Genomic DNA, 21,519 nt, shown 5'->3' on the forward strand with positions numbered 1-21,519 from the left:
TCTTCTTTTGTAATATATGCGTTCAATGTTATAAATATCCCTCTAAGCACTGCTTTCACTCCCTGCAGCAAATATTACATTGTATTTTTATTTTTATTTAGTTAAAAATATTTTAAAATTTCTCTTGAGATTTATTCTTTTCACCTACATGTTATTTAGAATTGTGTTTTTAAATCTCTACATATTTTGGAATTTTACAGCTATTTTTCTGTTATTGATTTCTAGTTTAATTCCGCTGTGCTCTGAGAGCAGACATTGTATAATTTTTGCCCTTTTACATTTGTTATGGTATGTATTATGGCCTAGATTGTGGTCTACTTTGGTGAATATTCAATGTGAGCTTGAGAAGAATACATAATCTGCTGTTGTTGGATGAAGTAGTCTATGGATGTCAATTATATCTAGTTAATTGATGGTGTTATTCTATTTATTTATGAGAGAGAGATGTAGAAGTCTACAATTATAACAATGAATTTTTTTATTTAGTTCTTTGGTATTTGTCTCATGCATTTTGCTGCTATGTTGTTGGGTACATATGCTTTAAGGATTGTTTCGCCTTCTTGGAGAGCTGACCCCTTTATCACTATGTAATCCTCCTCTTTATCTCTCATAATGTTACTTGCTCTGAAGTCTGCCTTGTCTGAAAATAATATACGTACTCCTACATTCTGTTGATTAATGTTAGCATGGTATATCTCTCTCACATAGCTGGGTCTTGTTTTTTGATCCACTCTGACAATCTGTCTTTTAATTGGTGTGTTTAGGCCATTGATGATTAAAGTGGTTACTGATATAGTTGGATTAATGTCTGCCATATTTGTTACTGTTTTCCATTTGTTGTCCTTGTTCTTATTTTTTATCTTCCACACTTTTTCTGCCTTTTGTGGTTTTGAGGATTACATATAATTTTCTCTCCTTTCTTAGTATATCAATTATACTTCCCCCATCCTTTTTAGTGGTTGCCCTAGAGTTTGAAATATATATTTATAAGTAATCCAAGTCCACTTTCAAATAACATTATCCCACTTCATGGGTATTGCAAGTACCTTACAATAACAAAATTTTTCTAATCCTCTCTCCTGTCCCTTGTATCATTGTTATCATTCATTTTACTAACTGGTAATCATAAATAATCAAATACATTATTGCTATTATCATTTTGAACAAACTGTTATCCATTAGATCAATTGAGAATAAGAAAAATAAAAGGTTTTATTTTTATTTTAACATATTCATTCTCCGATGCTCTTCCTTTCTTCTTGTAGATCTGAATTTCCGACCTATATCATTTTCCTTGTCACTAAAGAACTTCTTTTACCATTTCTTGCAATGTACGTCTACTGGCAGCAAATTTCCTCAGTTTTTGTTTATCTGAGAAAGTCTTTATTTCTCTTTCACGTTTGAAGGATAATTTTGCAATGTATAAAATTCTATGTTGGTGCTTTTCTTTTCGCCTTATATATTTCACTCCATTCTCTTTTTGCATGCATGATTTCTGAGGAGAAGTTTGATGAAATACTTACTTTTGATCTCTGTAGGTAAGGTGTTTATTCCTCTGGATTCTTTCCAGATTTTTTTTCATTAGCTTTCACTTTCTGAAGTTTGAATATGATATACCCATGAGTAGTTTCTTTGGAATTAATCCTGCTAGGTGTTCTCTGAGCTTCCTCGATCTGTAGTTTGGTATTTGAACATTAATTTTGGGGAAATTCTCAATCACATTGGTTCAAACATTTCTTCTGTTCTTTTCTCTATATTCCTTTTTTTTTTTTCTTTCTGGTATTCCCATCACATGTATGTTATACCTTTGTAGTTTACTCACAGTTATTGGATATTCTGTTCTGTGCCCCCATCCTGCCAGTTTTTTTGTTTGTTTGTTTTTGCCTTTCACTTTTGGAAGTTTGTATTGTCATATCCTCAAGCTCAGAGAGCCTTTCCTCAGCTGTGTTCAGTCTACTAATGAGCCCATTAAAGTTTTTCATTATTTCTGTTAATGTGTTTATATCTGATGTTTCTTTTTTTTCCTGGTGTGTCTTTTTAATTCTTTCTTAGACTTTCCATCTCTCTCTTTACATTATCCACCCATTCTTATGTGTTGTTTACTTTATCCATTAAATCCCTTAGCATATTAATCACAGTTTTAAAAAACATTCCTGGTCTGCTAATTCCAACATTCTTGCCATATCTGAGTCTGGTTCTGATGCTTGTTCAGTCTCTTTAAATTACGGATTTTTTGCCTTTTAGTATGCATGATAATTTTTGTTGGAAGGTGAATATGATGGGTAAAAGGCACTGTGGTAAATAGACCTTTAGTAATGTGGCAGTAAGGCATGGGGGATGGGAAGCATTCTGTAATCCTATTATTGAGTCTCAGTTTTTTGTGATGCTGTACCCCTGGACTATGAACATCACCAGTGTTTCTCAGTCCTCCCCACTCTTAGGTGGGATAGGATGGTTAGAGAGGGCTAGAGTTGGGTATTTCCCTTCCCCCACATGGAAGGCTAGAGCCAGCTAGAGTCAGATTTTTCCTTCCCTCAGATCAATTAGGCTCTGATAAAACCCCAGCAGGTTAGGTGCTGGTAAATTAGTTTCTTTGGAGGACAGGCCTTTTAAAGAAGAATAGAATGTTCTGGTGTATTTCAAAATTATTACATTTTACCTCTCTCTGCCAGAAGCACAAGGGAGTTTTTCTAATATTCACTCTGAGGACCTGGTTGAGTTCCTGGAGATAATATTCACAAAAGCTTGGTGCCTTCACTCTGACTGGGTCCTCAGGAGTTTTTAAATCTCAGGCTTGTATACACTGAGCCACCAGAACTTCTTCGATGACAATTCAGGTTTTCCTACCCTGGTACTGGTCCCCACAGAGGTTTCTGCTTCTGAGTTTCTACTCCGAGTTGTGAATCTTCATTTCTCCTTGTCTGTCTCTCAAATTTGGGGGGCAAGATTTTGCCCTGTGACCTCACTTCTCTTATGGATTTAAGATTTTTTTTTATGCTTACAGCACCTGGTCTTCCTAGGTGGTCTCCCATTCAAGTACTAATCAAGCATGACCCTGCTTAGCTTCCGAAATCAGACGGGATCAGGCTGGATTTAAGATTTTTAATTGTTTTTCAGTAGGTTGGTGACTTCTAAGCTCCTCACGTGCCAAACTGGAAACCAGAAGTCTCTATGATTTTTTTCTCTGTCTTTATTTATGGTTTGTCTCCCTGGCTGTCCTGTAAGCTCTGTGAGAACAGGTACCTTGTCTGTCTTATTCATCATATATCCTCAATGCCTAGGTGAAGAATGCAAATAGGTCACATGAGTTAAGAAGTGTATGAAAAAACAACTTGCCATACTTTGGAATTCAGCAGCTTCCCTTTGTGTCAGCCAGAACACAGGCTATGCTCCAACAAGTATGTCTGACAACAATTGGAAGCTTGATGGTGAACCTTTCAAAACCACATAGACTTAGGTCATGTGACCCAATTCTTTGGTTTTGCCAAGAAGGGGGTGTGCAACTGGGAGAAGAGATTGCAGTTATTTACCAGTTTCTTCCCAAGGGCAAAAAAACAGAATGTTCAGCATTTGTGGGAGGGACAGGAGTTCTTTTTGCCTGAGGAATTTTTGCTCACTGGATGGGCAGGGTCAAGTGACAAACTTCCATAGCTCAGCCTGGCACTAAAATGGGCCCTGCCCAGAGGCAGGGGAATTGGGTGTTATTGGATAATTTTTATCCACAAAAATCCTTTAGCTTTGCAAAAAGATACATTCCCATAGAAAATAACCCTCTCATATTAACATCTTCTCAACACGCCCTGCCTATTTTGAGTGTGAGATTGAAGGGTTAAAGACAGTGGTGATTGGTAGGATGAGGCCAGACAGGATGACTTGCAAGGCCTCTTGCAGCCCCAAGATTTGAAGATTCTGTGCTGATGTTCCCTTTATAACCACCAAAATCTAAAGAGGTCTTCTTTGGAATTTTGACTTTGGATATTGGAGCCTCAGATTTTAACCCGGGGCTGCCTATTTTAGGGATCATGTTCCCTTTTGCCTCCATAAAAGTATTCAAGAGGAAGTCTAGGTTCCCAGTTTCTGGAATCTTTCTTGGGTTACCTCCTAAAACCCCCTTGTCTGGAAAATTCTGGGAAAACTCTTCTACAGAGTAAAGACACCCCCTCCCCGCAAGGGTCTACCCAGCTCACTCTGTTCTAAGAGCACACAGCCACACTTCCCAGCCAGCTCTGGCCCACTGGAGTAGGCAGTGGTCATAGATCCTTTTATGATAGGCTTTTTAATGCTCTCTTCCTCTTTTCTTCTTCTCCCTCCTCATCTTTCAATATATCCAAATACCTGAAGAAGAAACTGCTGGTTGCTTACTCCAACATCCCTTCTTCTCGTCCTTAAAAACAGAAACTTGAATTTGGAGATGGAAATATATCCAGTTAAAGAAAGCCTCCCTTAGGAGGAGTGGTGCGATTGAGTTCTAGCCAATGAGATGTAAGCAAAAGTGTTGTACAGTATTTCTGGGAAGCTTCCTCAAAAGGAAGGAGTGATTTTTCTTCCTTTTCTCCTTTCTGCTATCTAGATTGTGGATGTAATAGCTGGAGCTTAGGCAGCCATAATGGACAATGAGGCAACATGTTAAATATGGTGGGACAGCAACTTGGAAGAAGCTTGGATATCTGGTGACTTTATAGAGTCACCCTATCAACCCTGTTCTTCCCACCTTCATATTTCTCTTATGGGAGAGATAAATAAACTTCTATCTTTTTAAAACAGCTGTTATTATTTTTTATGTTATTGGAACCAAAGTTAATCCTAATACTGTACCCCCTCCCTAAAATGAAACTGTAGCTTGACAAGTAGCTCCAGATAATGGAGTGGAGTTTTATGGGTTAAAATGTGAATATGGATAAAAGCGAGCATTTAGAATATCTTAAAGGATAACAGTGGGGATTTCCCTAAGCAAGAGGCATGGGAATACCACTAGGCTGTATGCAGTTTCCCTTCATGTTAAACTCATGAGAACCCATGTAATGTCTCAGATTTGCCACAGTATCATCAATACCTAGGCCTGGTGCCTGAGACATAGGACAGGCTCAATTAAAAATTGTTGAAAGAGTAAACAGTTTATTGCTTTCATAACTGACATAATTAACAGGACAATTTACTTGCGTGATTTGAAAAACTATGGAAAAGCTCACCCCTCATCCCCATCCAAAAATTTCTTTCTTAACCCACCATCACCTGCCACAACATATGAAACTCTCATACATTTATTACCAATCAGTGTGATAGCTACTGTGTTCAGCTCTGAGGGTGTAGTGGTGAGCAGAACAGGTAGGAGTCTTGCCCTCAGGGAGCTTCTAATGCAGTGAGGCAGAAACAACAAACAAAAATATGTAAACTTGTCATTACAATCTGGAATAAGTATAAGAAGAGGAACAATAATGGGGAAAACTTCTTTAGATAGAGGTATGGGTGAAAGCTTCTCAGGAAGAGAGTCAGCTGAAAGATAGGAACAAACAGCCATGCAAATGGTAGGAGCAGTTTTGCCTGAGGGACCATATGCACAAAGGCTCTGAGGTGTGTTTAGCCCTTTTCCCATTTAGAAAAGGTGCAGCTCCCTGTCAGCATTGATTTAATATCATATGTAGGAATGCTACATTTTTCAAGATTTAACATTTTCAGTGATAGAGAATTACTATATTTTGTAAATGGAAATGCCACTACTAAAAACAGAATGCTATAAATAGAAAGATGTCATTTGTTTTCAAAGGTTATCAATATACTAGAGTGATGCAAAAATAATAAAAGTGAAATATTTCATGACAAACTTTGGGAGTAAGATTAGGGCTGTAATTCGTGAGTTAACTTGGTATAAATGATGCAGCCCTAAGCACAGCTGGCAAGTGTTCTGGAAGGGTAGACAAACAGGAAATGGATTAAGGAATGAAAGAAGCTCAGTGAGGCTGGAACTGGGTAAGAGTGGCAGAGTGACGTGAGAAAAGTCTAGAGAGGTCATCAGAGGCCGGATCAAGTAGGCATCTGTAGGCCATGGGAAGGAGTTTGGACTTTATTCTAAGTGCAGTGATAAACCTTTGATAAGCTTAAAGCAGGGAACACCGGGATCTGATTTTGCATTAAGAAAGTCACCCTGGCTTCTGTGTGGAATTGGACAAGGACCTGTGTGCAAGCAGGGAGACCGAAGTGTGAGGCTTTGTCTCCTTGTGAGAGAGGACGTGGCTTAGACCAAGTAGTGGCAATGGGGCTGGATAGAAGTAGAGGGACTCAGGGTGTGTCTTGGAGGTCAAGTGGACCACACTGGGCAGTGGGTTTGCTGCAGAAGCCGAGAATCAAGGGTTTTGGTTTCAGCAGTTGTATAGATAGATGGTGGTGCCTTACACTAACGTGAGATGCACTGGGGGAGGTGGGAGTCAAGAGTTTCATTTTGATCACGTAGGTATTGATGTATTTGTGAGATATACAAATAGAACTATTGAGCAGAGAGTTGAATATCTGAGTCGAGAGCTCAGGGGAATGCTTAGGACGGAAAATATAAATTTGAGAGTTATGAACATGGTGATGTTACTTAAGACTTTAGAAATAGATGGAACCCATCAGAGAAAAAGAGTACAAATGGAGTAGAACTGAGCCCAGAGGTACTCCAGCAGTAAGAGGAGGAGAAGCCTGCAAAGGTGACTGAAAAATAAGATTATTTGTATACTGCCCATCATCCCCGATAGAATGTTTTAGAGTTTAAGGAAGCTGATTAATAACTCCTCTTATCTTCTGCCTGAAATCAGAATCAATTAAGAGAGACACATACATGAGTCAGGGAAAAGATAAGAATATCACCTTTATTAATCATAAAGCTGCTTGGAGAAAGAGTAGAGTTGCTTCTGAGCAGGCCTGCTAATATGAGCAGCCTGTCTCATCTGCTCTCTCCTTATGGAAATGTGAAATGAGCTCCAGCAGCACCGAGCTCCTGTCTGACCTAATCTGTGCCTTGCAGAATGCCTTGCACACAGTAAGTGGCAATGGTTGTTGAATGAATGGATCTGGATGTTAAGATTGAGACAATGCCTATGCCCAGGTTGTAATCCCAAACTGATTTTATCAATATTTCTGTAAATGGGGTTCAGGCATCAATATTGCTTTAAACTATCTCCAGGTGATTCTAATGCAGAGCCAAGGTTAAGAGCTATTGTTATCATCCAATCCCAATCCCTCATTTTATTTTTTATTTTTTATTTTTTATTTTTTCAGAAGTTTATTTTATTTTTTTTATTTTTAATGTCAGTTTATTTTTTTTTATTTTTCATACTATATATACATAATTTTCTTTAATGTTTTATTTTTTATTTCCCCCCCTCTCCCCTCTTCTCTCCCTTATGGTAACTAGTCCATTGTCCATGTCCATAAGTCTCTGTTTGTTTGTCCTGTTCATTTGTTGCTTTTAGGTTTATAGCCCACATATAAGTGATATGTGATTTCAATTTTTTCTGTCTGGCTTATTTCACTTAGCATGATTATCTTGAGGTCCATCCATGTTGTCACAAATGGTAGTATTTCATCTCTTCTTATGGCTGAGTAATATTCCGTTGTATATATGTACTACAGCTTCTTTATCCAATCATCTATCATAGGACACTTCCATTGCTTCCATTTCCTGGCCACCATAAATAATGCTGCTATGAACATTGGTGTGCAAATATCTTTTCATATATGGGTTTTCAAGTCTTTGGGGTAAATACCCAGTAGAGGGATTACTGGATCATATGGTAGATGAGTTCTTAGTTTTTTGAGGACCCTCCATACTATTTTCCATAGTGGCTGTACCAACTTGCAGTCCCACCAGCAGTGTATAAGGGTTGCTTTAATTCCGCCTCCTCTCCAACATTTGTTATTACTTGTCCTGTTGATTATAGCTATTCTAACAGGTGTGAGATGGTGTTTCATTGTGGTTTTGATTTGCATTTCCCTAATAGTTAGCGATGTTGAGCATCCTTTCATATATTTGTTGGCCATTTGTATGCCCTCTAGGGAGAAGTGTCTATTCAGGTCCTCTGCCCATTTTTTGATTGGGTTGTTTGTTTTTTTTGTTGTTACTGAGTCCTATGAGTTCTTAGTATATTTTGGATATTAGGCCCTTATCAGAGGAGTTGCTTGCAAATATATTTTTCCATTCAGATGGTTGTCTCTTTACCTTGTCGATGATTTCTTTTGCTGAGCAGAAGCTTTTTAGTTTGATATAGTCCCATTTATTTATTTTTGCTCTTACTTCCCTTGCCTTTGAGGTCAAATTCATAAAATCCTCTTTAAGTCCAAAGTCCTTAATTTAGTTCCTATGTTTTCTTCTATGCATTTTATTGTTTCAGGTCTCATATTCAGGTCTTTAATTCATTTTTGAGTTAATTTTGGTGTGTGGTGATAGACAATAGTCTAGTTTCATTCTTTTGCAGGTGGTTTTCCAGTTTTCCCAGTACCACTTATTGAAGAGGCTTTTTGGTGTTTTTGTCGAAAATTATTTGCCCATATAAATGTGGGTTTATTTCTGGACTCTCGATTCTGTTCCACTTGTCTGTGTGTCTATTTTTCTGCCAATACCATGTCGTTTTGATTACTGTCACTTTGCAGTATAATTTGAAGTTGGGCAGAGTGATGCTTCCAGCCTCATTCTTTTTTCTCAGGATGGCTTTGACAATTTGGGGTCTTTTGTGCTTCCATACAAATCTGATGATTTTTTAATTCTATTTCTTTAAAAAATGTCAATAGGATTTTGATGGGGATTGCATTAAATCTGTATAATGCTTTAGGTAATAAGGTCATTTTAACTGTTGATTCTTCTAATCCAAGAACACAGAATATCTTTCTATTTCTTTGCATCTTCTTCGATTTCTTTTAATGGGGTCTTGTAGATTTCATTATATAGGTCCTTCACATGCTTTGTTAAATTTATTCCTAGGTATTTTATTCTTTTTGTTGCAATTGCAAACTGAATTATTTTTTCTACTATTTTTTTTTCCTGATGATTCATTATTAGAGTATAGGAAAGCTATGGATTTTTGACCATTGAATTTATATCCAGAGACTTTACTGTATTTGCTTATTGTTTCTAGTAGTGTTCTTGTGGAGTCTTTAGGGTTATCTATATAGAGAATCATGTCATCTGCAAATAGAGACAGTTTGACTTCTTCGTTTCCTATTTGAATGCCCTTTGTATCTTTCTCTTGTCTGATTGCACTCGCTAGGACCTCCAACGTTATATTGAATAACGGTGGCTATAGTGGACAGCCTTGCCTTGTTCCTGATCTTAGAGGGAAGGTTTTAGTCTTTCATCATTAAGTATAATGTTGGCTGAGGGTTTGTCATATATGGCCTTTATTACGTTAAGGTACTTCCTTCTTCTTTCCGATTTTGTTAAGTGTTTTGATCATAAATGGGTGCTTTATCTTGTTGAAAGCTTTTTCTGCATTTATCGATATGATCATATGATTCTTATTTTTTAATTTGTTATGTGGTGTATCACCTTAATTGATTTGTGTATGTTGAACCATTCCTGTGTCTCTGGGATGAAGCCCACTTGACTGTGGTGTCAAGCCCACTTGACTTTTAATATGTTGCTGTATTCAGTTCCTTAGTATCTTATTTAGGATTTTTGCATCTGTGTTCATGAGAGATATTGGTCTGTAGTTTTCTTTTTTTGTGTTATCTTTACCAGGTTTTGGTATCAAGGTAATAATGGCTTCATAAAATGAGTTGGGAAGTCTTGTCTCCTCTTTGATTTTTTGGAAGAGTTTGAGGAGAATAGGTATTAAATCTTCTTTGAATGTTTGGTAGAATTCACTGGTGAAGCCATCTGGTCCTGGAATTTTACTTTTTGGTAGGTTTTTGATTGTTTCAATTTCCATACTGCTGATTAGTCTATTTAGATTTTCCAGTTCTTCTTGATTCACTCTAAGAAGGTTATATTTTTCTAAGTACTGGTCCATTTCTTCTAGGATATTAAATTTGGTGTTATATACTTTTTCATAGTATTCTTGTATGATCCTTTGTATTTCTGCAGTGTCTGTCATAATTTCCCCTCTTTCATCCCTGATTTTGTTTATTTGTGTCTTTTCTCTTTTTTCTTTAGTGAGTCTGTCCAGGGATTTGTCAATTTTATTAACCTTCTCAAAGAACCAGCTCTTTGTTGCATTTATTTTTTCTATTATTTTTTTTTTATTTTTGTTTTTAGTTTCATTTATTTCTGCTCTAATTTTGATGATTTCTTTTCTTCTGCTGACTTTAGGTTTCATTTGTTCTTCCTTTTCTAGTTTTTTAAGATAAAGCGTTAGGTTGTTTATTTGGGCTCATTCTTGTTTTTGGAGATAGGCCTGTAATGATATGAACTTTCCTCTTATGACTGCTTTTGTCATGTCCCAAAAGTTTTGATATGTTGTACTATCATTATCATTTGTTTCTATGTATCTCTTGCTCTCTCTTTTTATTTCTTCCTTGACCCAGTTATTCTTCAGTAGTATGTTCTTTAATCTCCATGTATTTGTGGTTCTTTTCACTTTCTTTTTACAGTTGATCTCTAGTTTCAAACATTATGATCAGAGAAATGGTTGGTATGATTTCAACCCTTTTATATTTGTTGAGGCTATCTATGTGTCCCAGTATGTGGTCAATCCCTGAGAATGTTCCATATGCACTAGAGAAGAATGTACAAGCAGCTGCTTTGGGATGGAAGGTTCTGTATATGTCAATTATGTACAGTTGGTCTAATGTGTCATTTAAGGATGTGATTTTCTTATTGATTTTCTATTTGGATGATATGTCCATATCCGACAGTGGGGTAATTAGGTCCTCTACTATGATAATGTTTTGGTCTGTTTCTCCATTTAGCTCTGTTAGAAATTGCTTTACATATTTCGTGGCTCCCTGATTGGGAGCATAGGTATTAATAAGTGTTTTGTCTTCTTGGTGCATGATTCCCTTTATCATTATGAAGTGTCCTTCAATATCTTTCTTTACCTTTTTTTATTTGGAAGTCTATTTTTGTCTGATATTAGTACTGCTACTCCTGCTTTCCTCTGAATGCCATTTGCTTGAAACATCATTTTTCACCCTTTCACTTTGAGTCTATATTTGTCTTTGGAACTGAGATATGTCTCCTGGAGGCAGCATATGGTGGGGTTTTGTTTTTTGATCCAATCTGCAACTCTGTGCGTTTTTATTGGTGAGTTCAGTCCATTTACATTTAGGGTGATTATTGAAATATGAGGTCTTCTTATAGCCATTTTCTCTTTTGCCTTCTGGTAGCTCGGTGTTTCCATTGCTTCCTTGTCCTTGTGTTTCTGTTTTCTTTATTTTGGTTGGCTTTTGTGGGTTTTGCCTCTGGTCCTTTTTGTTTTATGTTATATACTTCTGTTCTAAATCTTTGGTCTGTGGTTACCATTTCAAATATGAAAAGGATAGTTGTATATATATAGTCGTCCCTTTTCTTCTGCGTATGCCTTATCTCCATTCCCCTTTGCGAATTTGGATCTTTGAATCTTCCCCTTTTCAGTTATTGTTTCATTTTGTCCCTACGTATGCTGAATGTTCATTATTATCTTGATATAAGAAATCTCTTCTTCTTTTAAGCTTATAATTCCCTGTTCGTAGTAAAGGTTGCACTCCTTTGCATTTATCAGCCTGCTAGTCACCTTACTCCTATTTATGCATTTTTTTTTGTCATTTTGTTTTAGGTGAGCTGACCTCTTTCAGTATTTCCTGTAATGCAGGCCTTGTAGTGGAGAATTCCCTCAATTTTTGTATGTCTGGAAAGGTCTTTATTTCTCCTTCATATCTAAAGGAGAGTTTAGCTAGATACATTATTCTTGGCTGGTAGTTCCTTTCATTTAATAGTTTGAATATTTGATTCAATTCCTTTCTGGCTTGTAAGGTTTGTGCTGAGAAGTCTGACGATAATCTAATGGGTTTTCCTTTATAGGTTACCGTTGTCTTTTCCCTGGCAGCCCTGAGAATTCTGTCTTTGTTGTTGATTTTTGATAATTTTAATATGATGTGTCTTGGTGAAGGCCTTTTTGGGTTAAGATAATTTGATGTTCTGTTGACTTCTTGAATTCCAAGCTCCAGCTCATTCCTTAGATTTGGGAAATTCTCGTCAACTATTTGTCGGAAAATGCTTTCTAATCCTTGCCCCTTTTTCTCCCCTTCGAGAATGCCCATTATTCTTATGTTTCCTCTCCTTATGGTATCAGCAGCTAGTTCTTGTATTTCTCTTTCATTATTTTTCATTCTTTGGTTTCTCTCTTCTTTCTTCTGATTTATTTCTAGATTTCTGTCTTCTATATCACTGATCTTTTCCTCCATTTGGTTGACTCTATTTCCTAAACTTGTTATTTCTTTTTTTGACTCTTGCAATGTGTTCTTTATCTCCAAAAGGTCTATTCGGTTCTTTTTGAGGGTTTCAATCTCCTGCTAAAGAACTCATTCTGCTCATCTAGTTGTTTTTTCAATTGCTGAAATTGTTGATATGATTAGTTTTGGATCTCGCTGGCTTTTTTCAGAAGCACCGTCCTGAATTCTCTGTCATTTAAGTCGCATGTTTCTATGCCTGTAAGCTTATTTTCTGGAGATTTTGCTCTTTCTTTCTTTCTGAGATGCTTTGTCACCTTAGTTGTTCATGGTGTTTAATGGACTATTTTTGTGCCTGGACATTAATGGAAGTGTGTTCTGCTTCCCGCCTCCCCCACCCCCCCCGGAAAGAATATTTATTATCTAATGGTCCCTAGCCTGTTGCAAATAAGGTGTTTTTCTTTTGGTTTCCAGTAGGTGGCATATAAGCCTCTTGGATCTCTGCTTTATATAAAGTCTTAATAATGTCTTTTTTTCCTTATAGATGTTTAATCATGCTCACTACTCTCAGTCTCAGTTCCTGTTAGTGTTAGTGACAGTTTCGGTAGCTCTTGCTCAGATTCCCCTGGGGCTCCGTGGTGTTCCATCTCTGAGGGCATGAGGGGAGCGGCCTCCTGGGTTGGGGCTTGTAGGCTGCGGCTCATCCTCAGTTTTGCAACCGCGGCTGGTAAAAATCAACTCTTGTTTTTCTGCTGTCCTTGTTTCTCTGCCTTTTGCCCTGATGATTGGGCACTGCCGCCAGCAGCGTGGAGCTCACAGCACTCCCAGGCAGGGCTATTTAGGGAACTCACTGCTCCTTCTCTCCTCCCCCTCCTCCTACAGGGAGCTCTGGCTGCCAGAGTCAGCTTCTTCGTTTCTCCCAGTCCACTGCCCAACACCCGGGGTTCTGACCTGTGGTAGCTCTTATGCACAGATCTCATGCTCAGACATGCTGGTATGCAGTTTGGGTGTTTTTTGTTGAGTTTTAGGTGTGCAGCTTATTGTTGTTTCAAAGGGAGAGATCTGGGAACGTCTCTCATGCCACCATGTTTAATCCAGTCTCCTCCACCAATCTCTCATTTTACAGATGGAGACACTGAGTCTTAAAGAGAAAGTCATCTGTAAACCCTAGAGGGCTCATCCTGGCCCTGCTTTTGACTGTGTGAGTGCCTCAGACAAGACTGTTTCTCTCTCTGGGCTTCAGTATCCTTTTCTGGGAAGTGAGGAGGTTGGGACAGTTAATTTCTAGAGCCTCATTTGGCCTTTATGACACATTACTCTATTCTCTGATCCCGGGTATGACTTAACTCACTGGAATATTACTTGTGCCTCAAAGGTGCTTCTTTATGATGGTTAGGTTAGTTTTGTACTTAAATGACTGAGTTCTGTATTGGAATGGACAGCACAAAAAGAGATCTTTGGGACACTTCAGGACCCATGAAACCAGTCCGTGGTAGAGAATACGTCCTTTTTTCTCTTAGGTAGTGGCAGCAGGAAGTTCATCAGTAGGACAGCAGCAAAACAGCAGAGGAGCCAACTAAGGAAAGTTCAGTCGGCTGGGGCCACCCTTTCTGCTCACATTTCTCCTCTTCCAGTTCTTGTCTTCTCCTGCCCACCCCCTCCAAGTCAGCTCTTTTATTCCTTTCTTGCCATCTTCACTTATCTGCTTCAATCACAAGTCTTTCAAAGGCGAGCCTGTTCCCTGTGCCTGCCCAAGATGGTCTTCATGCAACCCGCCCACCTTCCTCCCATTTGAGTTTGGTGACCCAGAGCTTGTAAGTGTGTTGTCACAATATAGGTAACCAGAAGTGGTTCATGACATGAGAAAGGCTAGGGAATAAGGCTGCATATGATTCCTTCCTCTACAAATTACATGGGATGTTGTGGCACTGAGCCATGTATTGGCTTTTAAAAGTGGCTGTTTTTTCAGCAACTTGATAAAGCTCGATATGAGGATGAATAGAATCTGGGGGCTAGAAGGGAAACTGAGGCCTCCAGCAAAGAGGTAATGTGTACAAGTTTCAGAGGTAGCAGGCTTTTTTAGGCCCAGGTACTTGCTAAGCACCTGGCTTATAAATGATCCTGGGTAACCATTTTGTTTTGCAAATTGGAAAACTGAGGTGTAGAAACACAGATCACTTGCCCAAGGTCATATAGCTTGTTAGACAGACTGGAATTATACCCCAGAACTCTGACTCCTCTTCCTAGAATACCTCAGCTGCTTCGGTCTTCCCCAAAGTGACCTTTAAGGACTGGTTTAATTTTATAAGCTGGTGGGGCTTGTGGTAAGACTGAAGAGGATATGTTAAAAAGAACAGACCAAAAGATAAAAAAGTAGAGACCATAATTCTCAGTGTTCCCTTGGGGCTTTTCGTCTCTTGTTCTTGGATATCTCCCCAGCTGGCCCTTCCTCTTCCCTCTCATGGCTTCACTGTGGGTGGCCTCCAAAGGGCATGCAAGGCTCTGGCCTGCTACTCAGCCTCCTCTGCACCCACTTCCTGGAGCAATGTCTTTTCACATCACTTTAGCTCCTGTGACACACAGACACACCCACATCTGGTGCTCTAGCCCTGGACTTCATATTTCTTTTCACAGTTGATTCAGGGCTATTTCCTTATGTAAATATGCTTAGCTCAACTGGAAACCAAAATTGGAACTCATATTCCTTCTGAAAATCTGCAGCCTTTTCCTACACCAGGTTCCTTCAGTACTTCTGTAGTCTCTTAATCCTCTGGGCTCAAACTTTAATGTAACCAGAGGCTGGGAGGAGGTGGGAATGGGGAGTTGGTATTTAATGGATATAGAGTTTCAATTTGGGAAGATGAAAAGTTCTGGAGATGGATAGTGGTGATGGTTGCACAACAACGTGAATGTACTTAATGCCACTGGACTGTACACTTAAAAATGGTTAAAATGGTAAATTGTATGTTATACATATTTTACCACAATCCAAAAAAAACACAAAACAAAAGAACTTTCAAGTCATCCTCGACTCATGGCTACTTTGCCTTCTCCTCCCCAGCTCACTTTGTTACCAAGTCATGCTGATTTTTCACTTAGTAGAGGTTCTTCAAGCTTCCACATCCTCCAGCATCACCAGGGGAGCTTGTCAGAGTTGAGTTCCTGAGTGTCACTCCCCTCTTTAGTTTGGGAGTGAGGCCTGGAATCTGCATTTAACCAAACTTCCCAACAAATCTGCTGCAAACTGACACTAACCACACTTGAGGAAATACTGCCTTACAGTATCTTTTGGCTTTGTCCCTTTTGTCTTCGTTCCAGGATCCCTCTCCCTCTCCAGGCTGGCTCTGATCACTTCACACCTGGATTACTGCAACAGCTGGCCTGCCTTTAGCTAGCTTTTCTCTGCTCCAGACTCTACAGCTGCCAGGACCCATCTTCTGCAAATATTTTTGGCATCACATCACTTCCCTGCCTAAGAGCCTACCATGCCTCCCTCAGACCTATTAGATCCTATCTCAACTGGTTCGGCTGGGAGCCAGCCAAGTCAGCCTCCCATTCTCCCTCTTTCTTCCTTCCCTGTTTACTCCCATCCTATCAGGATCATTGGCCATTTTTAATCTTAGGTTATCCCCTCTGCTAGTTTGGGATGGTCTCCATTCCACCCTCCCCTCTGCACCCCCGGAACACTTCTGGTTATATAAGAGGAATTATGAAAGCTGTTGAGATTCTCCATCCTTTTTCTCAATTCCATGTCTCCCTTCCCCCAGTCCCGGCTCTGCCATTCACTATTGTTATTATAGCCCCTTCTAGCCAGCTCCTCCGTGGAAACCACTTCTGTTTGGAATAGCTAAATGTTGGAGTTCTCTGTCAAATCTTGCCTTGGAATTTGGGTTCCAATGAACTTCTCCATATGAGACAACTTGAAGAACTGGGCTATCTACAAAGCTTAAGTATGTCCATTAATCTCTAACCAACTAGGAGGAGAAGAGAGGAGATTTGAAAGCATGATTTTTCCAGGATTAAGTCGGCTGATGTTGGGACAACTTCAAAACACTCTAAGGGACAGTGGATTGTGTGCCTTCTTTCCTGTGGTCTTTCTAGAGTCCTTCTTGCTATATCCTAAGTTCCAATGTTCCTGCTTCTTCATCTGTTCATTCCCTGAGTTCCTTCTCAGAGCCCAACAGGGAGGGCCTCCTTCAGTGACAGTTTCCAGCCTGAGAGCCTTGCACCTTGTACCCTAGCAGTCCTTGTCTGTGAGTTATCTACCATCCACGTTTCTGTTCTACTTTTCAAATCCACCTTTGTGCTTTTATGGCAAATAGAATACATTCCTTTAAAAGCCCCCACTGAATTCACAGTCACCATTTGTCATTATGTGTTCTCTCCCAGTGACTATTACAAGTTCAACCACTATTGAGTTGAGGGAGGTCTGAGGATATTTTTTTGACATTTAAAATGGGCACTTGTGGTCACACAGGTTGGGAACTACTGCCCCATGGGATACATGGGTGCCATGGGAGTAGCACCGAGCTCTTTGGCTCTTAGTTTTCTTGTCTGTCAAATGGAGGTAAGATATAACTGCCTCTTTTTCTAAGGACAGGAAACATATTGCTCCATATTCATGAGGAGGCACGTGAAGGGGTGCTCTTGTGATTCTTGTTGATTTGCGTGGAGGGCTACTGTGTGGATCACATGAGATAATAGATAGGAGGGGACAGGGGAAGGGGCCTGCCCAAGCAGAGGAGAATTACTGTTGCTATTCATCTTGTTCTTTTCCTTGTTCTGGATCTAGCTGGACTAGCTGAGCCCAGAACTCTAAAATCCGTGAAGATCTTTCCAGTGTTCTTTTTGCCTTTCCTCACTCATAGTTGTTTTTCTGTGGGACAACAATGAAGAGCTAGCTGTTGTTCCTATATGTGACTAACAAACAGCCACAAAAGTTCCTCTTATCTAGTCTAGCAACCGCTGTGGCCTCTGAAGTGGGAGTGTTTGTCTCTGTTTATTCAGGGTTGCCTAGGAAACGGAGTTGTTCTCTCTGTCTCACTATGGGACTGTGGGCAAGTTTTTCCCCTTTCTTGTAGAGAAGGGCTGGATCACCAGAGAGGGCTGTGTATTTGCTGGGCCATCTTCTGAGATTCTGTTGGCTCTTGTTTGGCTGGAAATCACGTGTGGAAAGTCTACAGAGGAGCTGAAGAGTCAAAAAGTCCCTCAGTTCATCTGGAAGTGGGGAGGGATTTGGCAGTAAGTAGGGGCTGGGGAGAGCTGGTCCAGGTCAAGGGTGGCTGACTGGTCCAAAGTTTGTATCCTTTGCAACAGCTGTGAAATCTGCACACAATGACCCAATTGGAAGGTATAGACTATGAACCTGGAATCATGAATAGAGAGGTTAGGAGCAGGCGGGGAAATTTGGATTTGAGAGGCCACCAACCAGGGGTTTGTAATATTATGAAGAAGAATTTTGGTGATTAGGAAAGAACAGGCCAACATGTATGAGCTTTACAGCCAAGGAAACATGACATTTTGTATATATTTAGGCCATGACTGGCACAAAGGAGGGGGCTAAGACCTCTTGGTATTTGAGGATTGTGACTCAGTAAAATCAAAGTGTTCAATTTCAAGTGGCGAAGGAATTAGGTATACATGTATGTCATGCAAGGCTGAGATTGAATAGGTCACTCACATCGGGGTGATAGCCTTCACTGGGAACACGGTGGGCCTAGAATACAGCTCAGGGTCCAGAGCGGCTCCAGATTAGGGTGTGGTAAACACTGAATGCTCATTGACAGCCGATCAGAAAAATGACAGGACTCTGGATGCCAGAGACATGGGGCCAGGGAAAGAGTGATGGGTAAGGTTGAACCCAAAAGAGAGGCGGAGGAGAGAAGCTGGAGTCAGGATCCTTAGACTTGGTCCTGCCCACATGACCGGTGGGTTTTGTGAGCAAACTTCAAGCAGTGACAAGTGGAGCAGCAGGGACTGAGAGCATGTTTCCTTGGGGGAGGGATGGGGTTTTGACCACTGCATATATTCTGCATCCTTTTCTCACTAAGGTCCTCTTAGATCTTTAGCCAAAGTCAAGGGTCTCATGTGGATTGGTATTAAGGCAAATGCACTGTGATCCCAATGATGTCTTTCAAAGAGGGAAGAGGCCCACTCATGTTTGCTTCTTCTCTTCTCGTTCCCTCACATGTATACCCTGTCCTCTTCTTTTAGATCTTCTTGGGTTATCCTTCCTCCAAAGTCACCCCTTCAAGCTGAGGTTGTGTGTTAATGATCACCTCGCCACTCATTCTGAGTATGTCATATGAAAGCAGGGGCAAGACAGAGAGGGATGAATGTAGGGTTGACTCCTAATTTGCTGTAACAGCTGTGTGACTTTGGGCAAGTCACTTAAACTGGCTGAGTCTTAGCTTCCTCATCTGTACAGTGGGGGTATTGTGACTATTATGCAAGATCCTAAGAGGCAGCATAGGCCTGCCATTTAGGAAGTACTCACGAATGGTCAGCAAGTCAGGAAAACAGTGTTCCCAACCATGCGAAGGGCCCTTACCACCCACTCCATTTATAATCCATCAGACACCAGGTTTATTTTTAGAAAAAAAAAGCAAAGTTTATTGAAATTTCAAGCTACATTTGAAAAATCAAAATCCAAATCCTGGAGGCATACATCAGGATAAGGTGTCAAAAAGTGGAAAGTGTTCACTGCCACAGAACCCCTAGAGACAAACTCCCTGAGCACATCACCCAGGCACCATTGGGTCAAAGCCATTCCCTTGTCCATTCCTTGTCCACAAAAGGACACCAGCGAGCCATTTGTTCTGTTTACTTGAAAGTTTTCCACAAACATTAAAAAAATGTTTTTGAATGACAATGTGAAGTCCCAGCTGATCTTCTCTCAACCCCATTCTATGTAGTCAGCACCAGTGAATGGTGGGTTTGGCATTCGAAAGAGGACCTCACATATCTTCAGGGGACAAATGAGGCAAGGGGTGCAGCAGCAAGGCATCTGTGGCTGCATTCAGAGGCTGGCCCCCTCCCTGCCTTTATTCTTTAGTCTTACTTAACCTAAAGGACAAACTGGATCAACTTGGTAAATGAACACAGTCAAAGAATTAGCCTTAAGAGATAAGGGACTGGTCAAGACTCCCAAAGCTGATTAGGCCCTTCAACATGTAGGTGTATGTGTATATGTATACATCACTACACTAAGATATAGATCTAGCCCTATGGGTATATATATGCACGTATGGCTATATAGAAAAACTATGCCATTACTAACCAAACAGAACTTTGTAAGCGGTCATCCCAAAGCTGTAATCCCACACTGGGCTGTGCACAAAGCCATGCATTATACCATATTAACCAACAGAAGGCTGACTTGGCTCAATCTCTCCCATCTGTGGCCCTGCTTTGGTGAGGCAGGGGAGAAGAGAGAGGTTGCCTCTGTTTAAAACACAAGTGGCTTCTTCAATAGGAACAGTCATTGTCAGGTGAAACTGTTGAAAATGTCCATGGAAATGAAAAGCAGACCCCCTTATGCTTTCTGGAGCAAATTGGTGTCACATCTCAAACTATCGTTCTCCTTTGCCAGTTGCAGCTAAGTTGTCCGGGCCCTGGGAGCCCCCAGGGCACGGTGGCATTAGAGGCTCACTGGCTTGGGGTGATGAGGCCCCATGCAACTCAGCCTCCAAAGACCTGCTCTTTGTTAGGGGTCTGTCACTGGAGTGGACCCAGGTAGCCATGTCCTTGGGACATCTCTTGGCACCAGCTATGCTAGGTGTTAAGTCCTCCACGTGAGATGACGCTTGGGGAGCCAAAAACAAACTGGAAAGAACTAGGTAGAACAAGTTTAGTGGCTCTGCCCACCCTAAGGACAGAGCCACTTACACCGTAGAACCATCGGGGGCCTCAGGTGATTGTGGGGTTTCAGGAGCTGGCTCTTCAGGGCTCAGGCGGGACTGGAACTTCTCCAGCTGCTCTGGGCTTGCCAGGGTCTTCAAGAGGGTGTTCTCGCGCTCCAGCTGAGAGTTCTTCTCCACCAGCTCTCGAATCTGCTCCTTCAGGATCTCCACCTCCTCTCTCACAGCATACATCAGATGATTCTTCACCAGATCCTGTCACAGAGGAAATCATAACAAAGCCATTCATTAGCCATCGTGGCTCCTCCACAGCACTTTCACTTTGCCTGTGAGGTGCCTACGCTGTCCCTCATACCATTGATCTCCGGCCTTGCCTCAGCAGCTACTCGACATGCTGGTCCTGCAGCCCTATTCCTCCTGCAACCTTCTCTGAAGCACTTAGACCGCCACTAAGGAGAGCTTCATGATCAGGACCACACCTGAGTTGGGAGCCCAGTTTTGAGCTACATAGGATCTCCCCCGCAAATTTCTAATGACTTTCAAAGCTGGCTGCTTAGGAACCCTTTGGGTGAGACTTCTGCTGGTTGCTGGTGGTTGGCTATATCCCCATTTCCACATAAGGTCCTGCTGCTGGCCCAGATCCCAGGGAGGCCCTGCAGTGCAGCCCATATTGTTTTTCTGCTTTACACATCTTCACCAAGACAATAAAATTGGCTATTTTGGAGTCTCCTCCTCCTCACATGATCCAGCACAGAGTTTCAGCTGTCCGGCAGCCTGGCAGTGACAAGACACTGGCTCTGGGGTAAGGTAATGGATTGCTGCATTCTCTCTGAATTTGATGACTGTGCTGGGGGCAGGCAATTGTGTTATTAAGCTCCCGGGAACAATTAAGTCGTTGCTAACTGCTAAACACCTTAACCCCCTGCAGCCATTATGGCTGCTGGGTAGAGTATGACCTCCACCTGGTGAGGAGAGGGAGAAGGGAGTGGGTGTTTTGTTTCCTGCTCACTCCCAACTTCCGACCCCAGCCCAAGCTCTGCAGAGGCACTGCAGTGCGGCTGCATCCAATGAGCTCTGGCCCCTGCCAAATGCAGAATGCAAGCAAATGCGCAAGATGCAGGCAATGCAAGTGTCTAAGCTCACTGCCCTGCCACGGGCCCAGGAGGGAGCCAGAGGCTGCTGAGAAGTCCCAGGATAAGTGAGGGAGGATGAAAGGAGGGGGCCGGGCGACGGTAGACTGGAAATGCCCTCAAAGGTGCCAATCTGATGGGACTCTACTTAAGGCTTCCCAGGGGAAAGGAAGCAGGTTGGCTTAGTTTCCTCA

General features: G+C 41.0%; 1 protein-coding gene across 6 annotated transcripts in view; it reads right to left on the reverse strand.

Annotated features, from left to right (window-relative positions):
• Positions 1–18,920: 18,920 nt before the first annotated feature.
• TSC22D3 (TSC22 domain family member 3) overlaps positions 18,921–21,519 on the reverse strand; it is a 60,413-nt gene continuing 57,814 nt past the window's right edge. For all 6 annotated transcript variants that reach the window (XM_011366047.2, XM_023534133.1, XM_023534134.1 and 3 more), the window contains one exon: positions 18,921–20,450. In XM_011366047.2, coding sequence (XP_011364349.1) covers positions 20,220–20,450 — 231 coding nt within the window. In that variant the 3' untranslated portion in view covers positions 18,921–20,219. The remainder of the gene's footprint in view (positions 20,451–21,519) is intronic.

This window comes from Pteropus vampyrus, unplaced genomic scaffold, assembly GCF_000151845.1.
Source record: "Pteropus vampyrus isolate Shadow unplaced genomic scaffold, Pvam_2.0 Scaffold120, whole genome shotgun sequence".
In the NCBI taxonomy this organism is placed as follows: domain Eukaryota; kingdom Metazoa; phylum Chordata; class Mammalia; order Chiroptera; family Pteropodidae; genus Pteropus; species Pteropus vampyrus.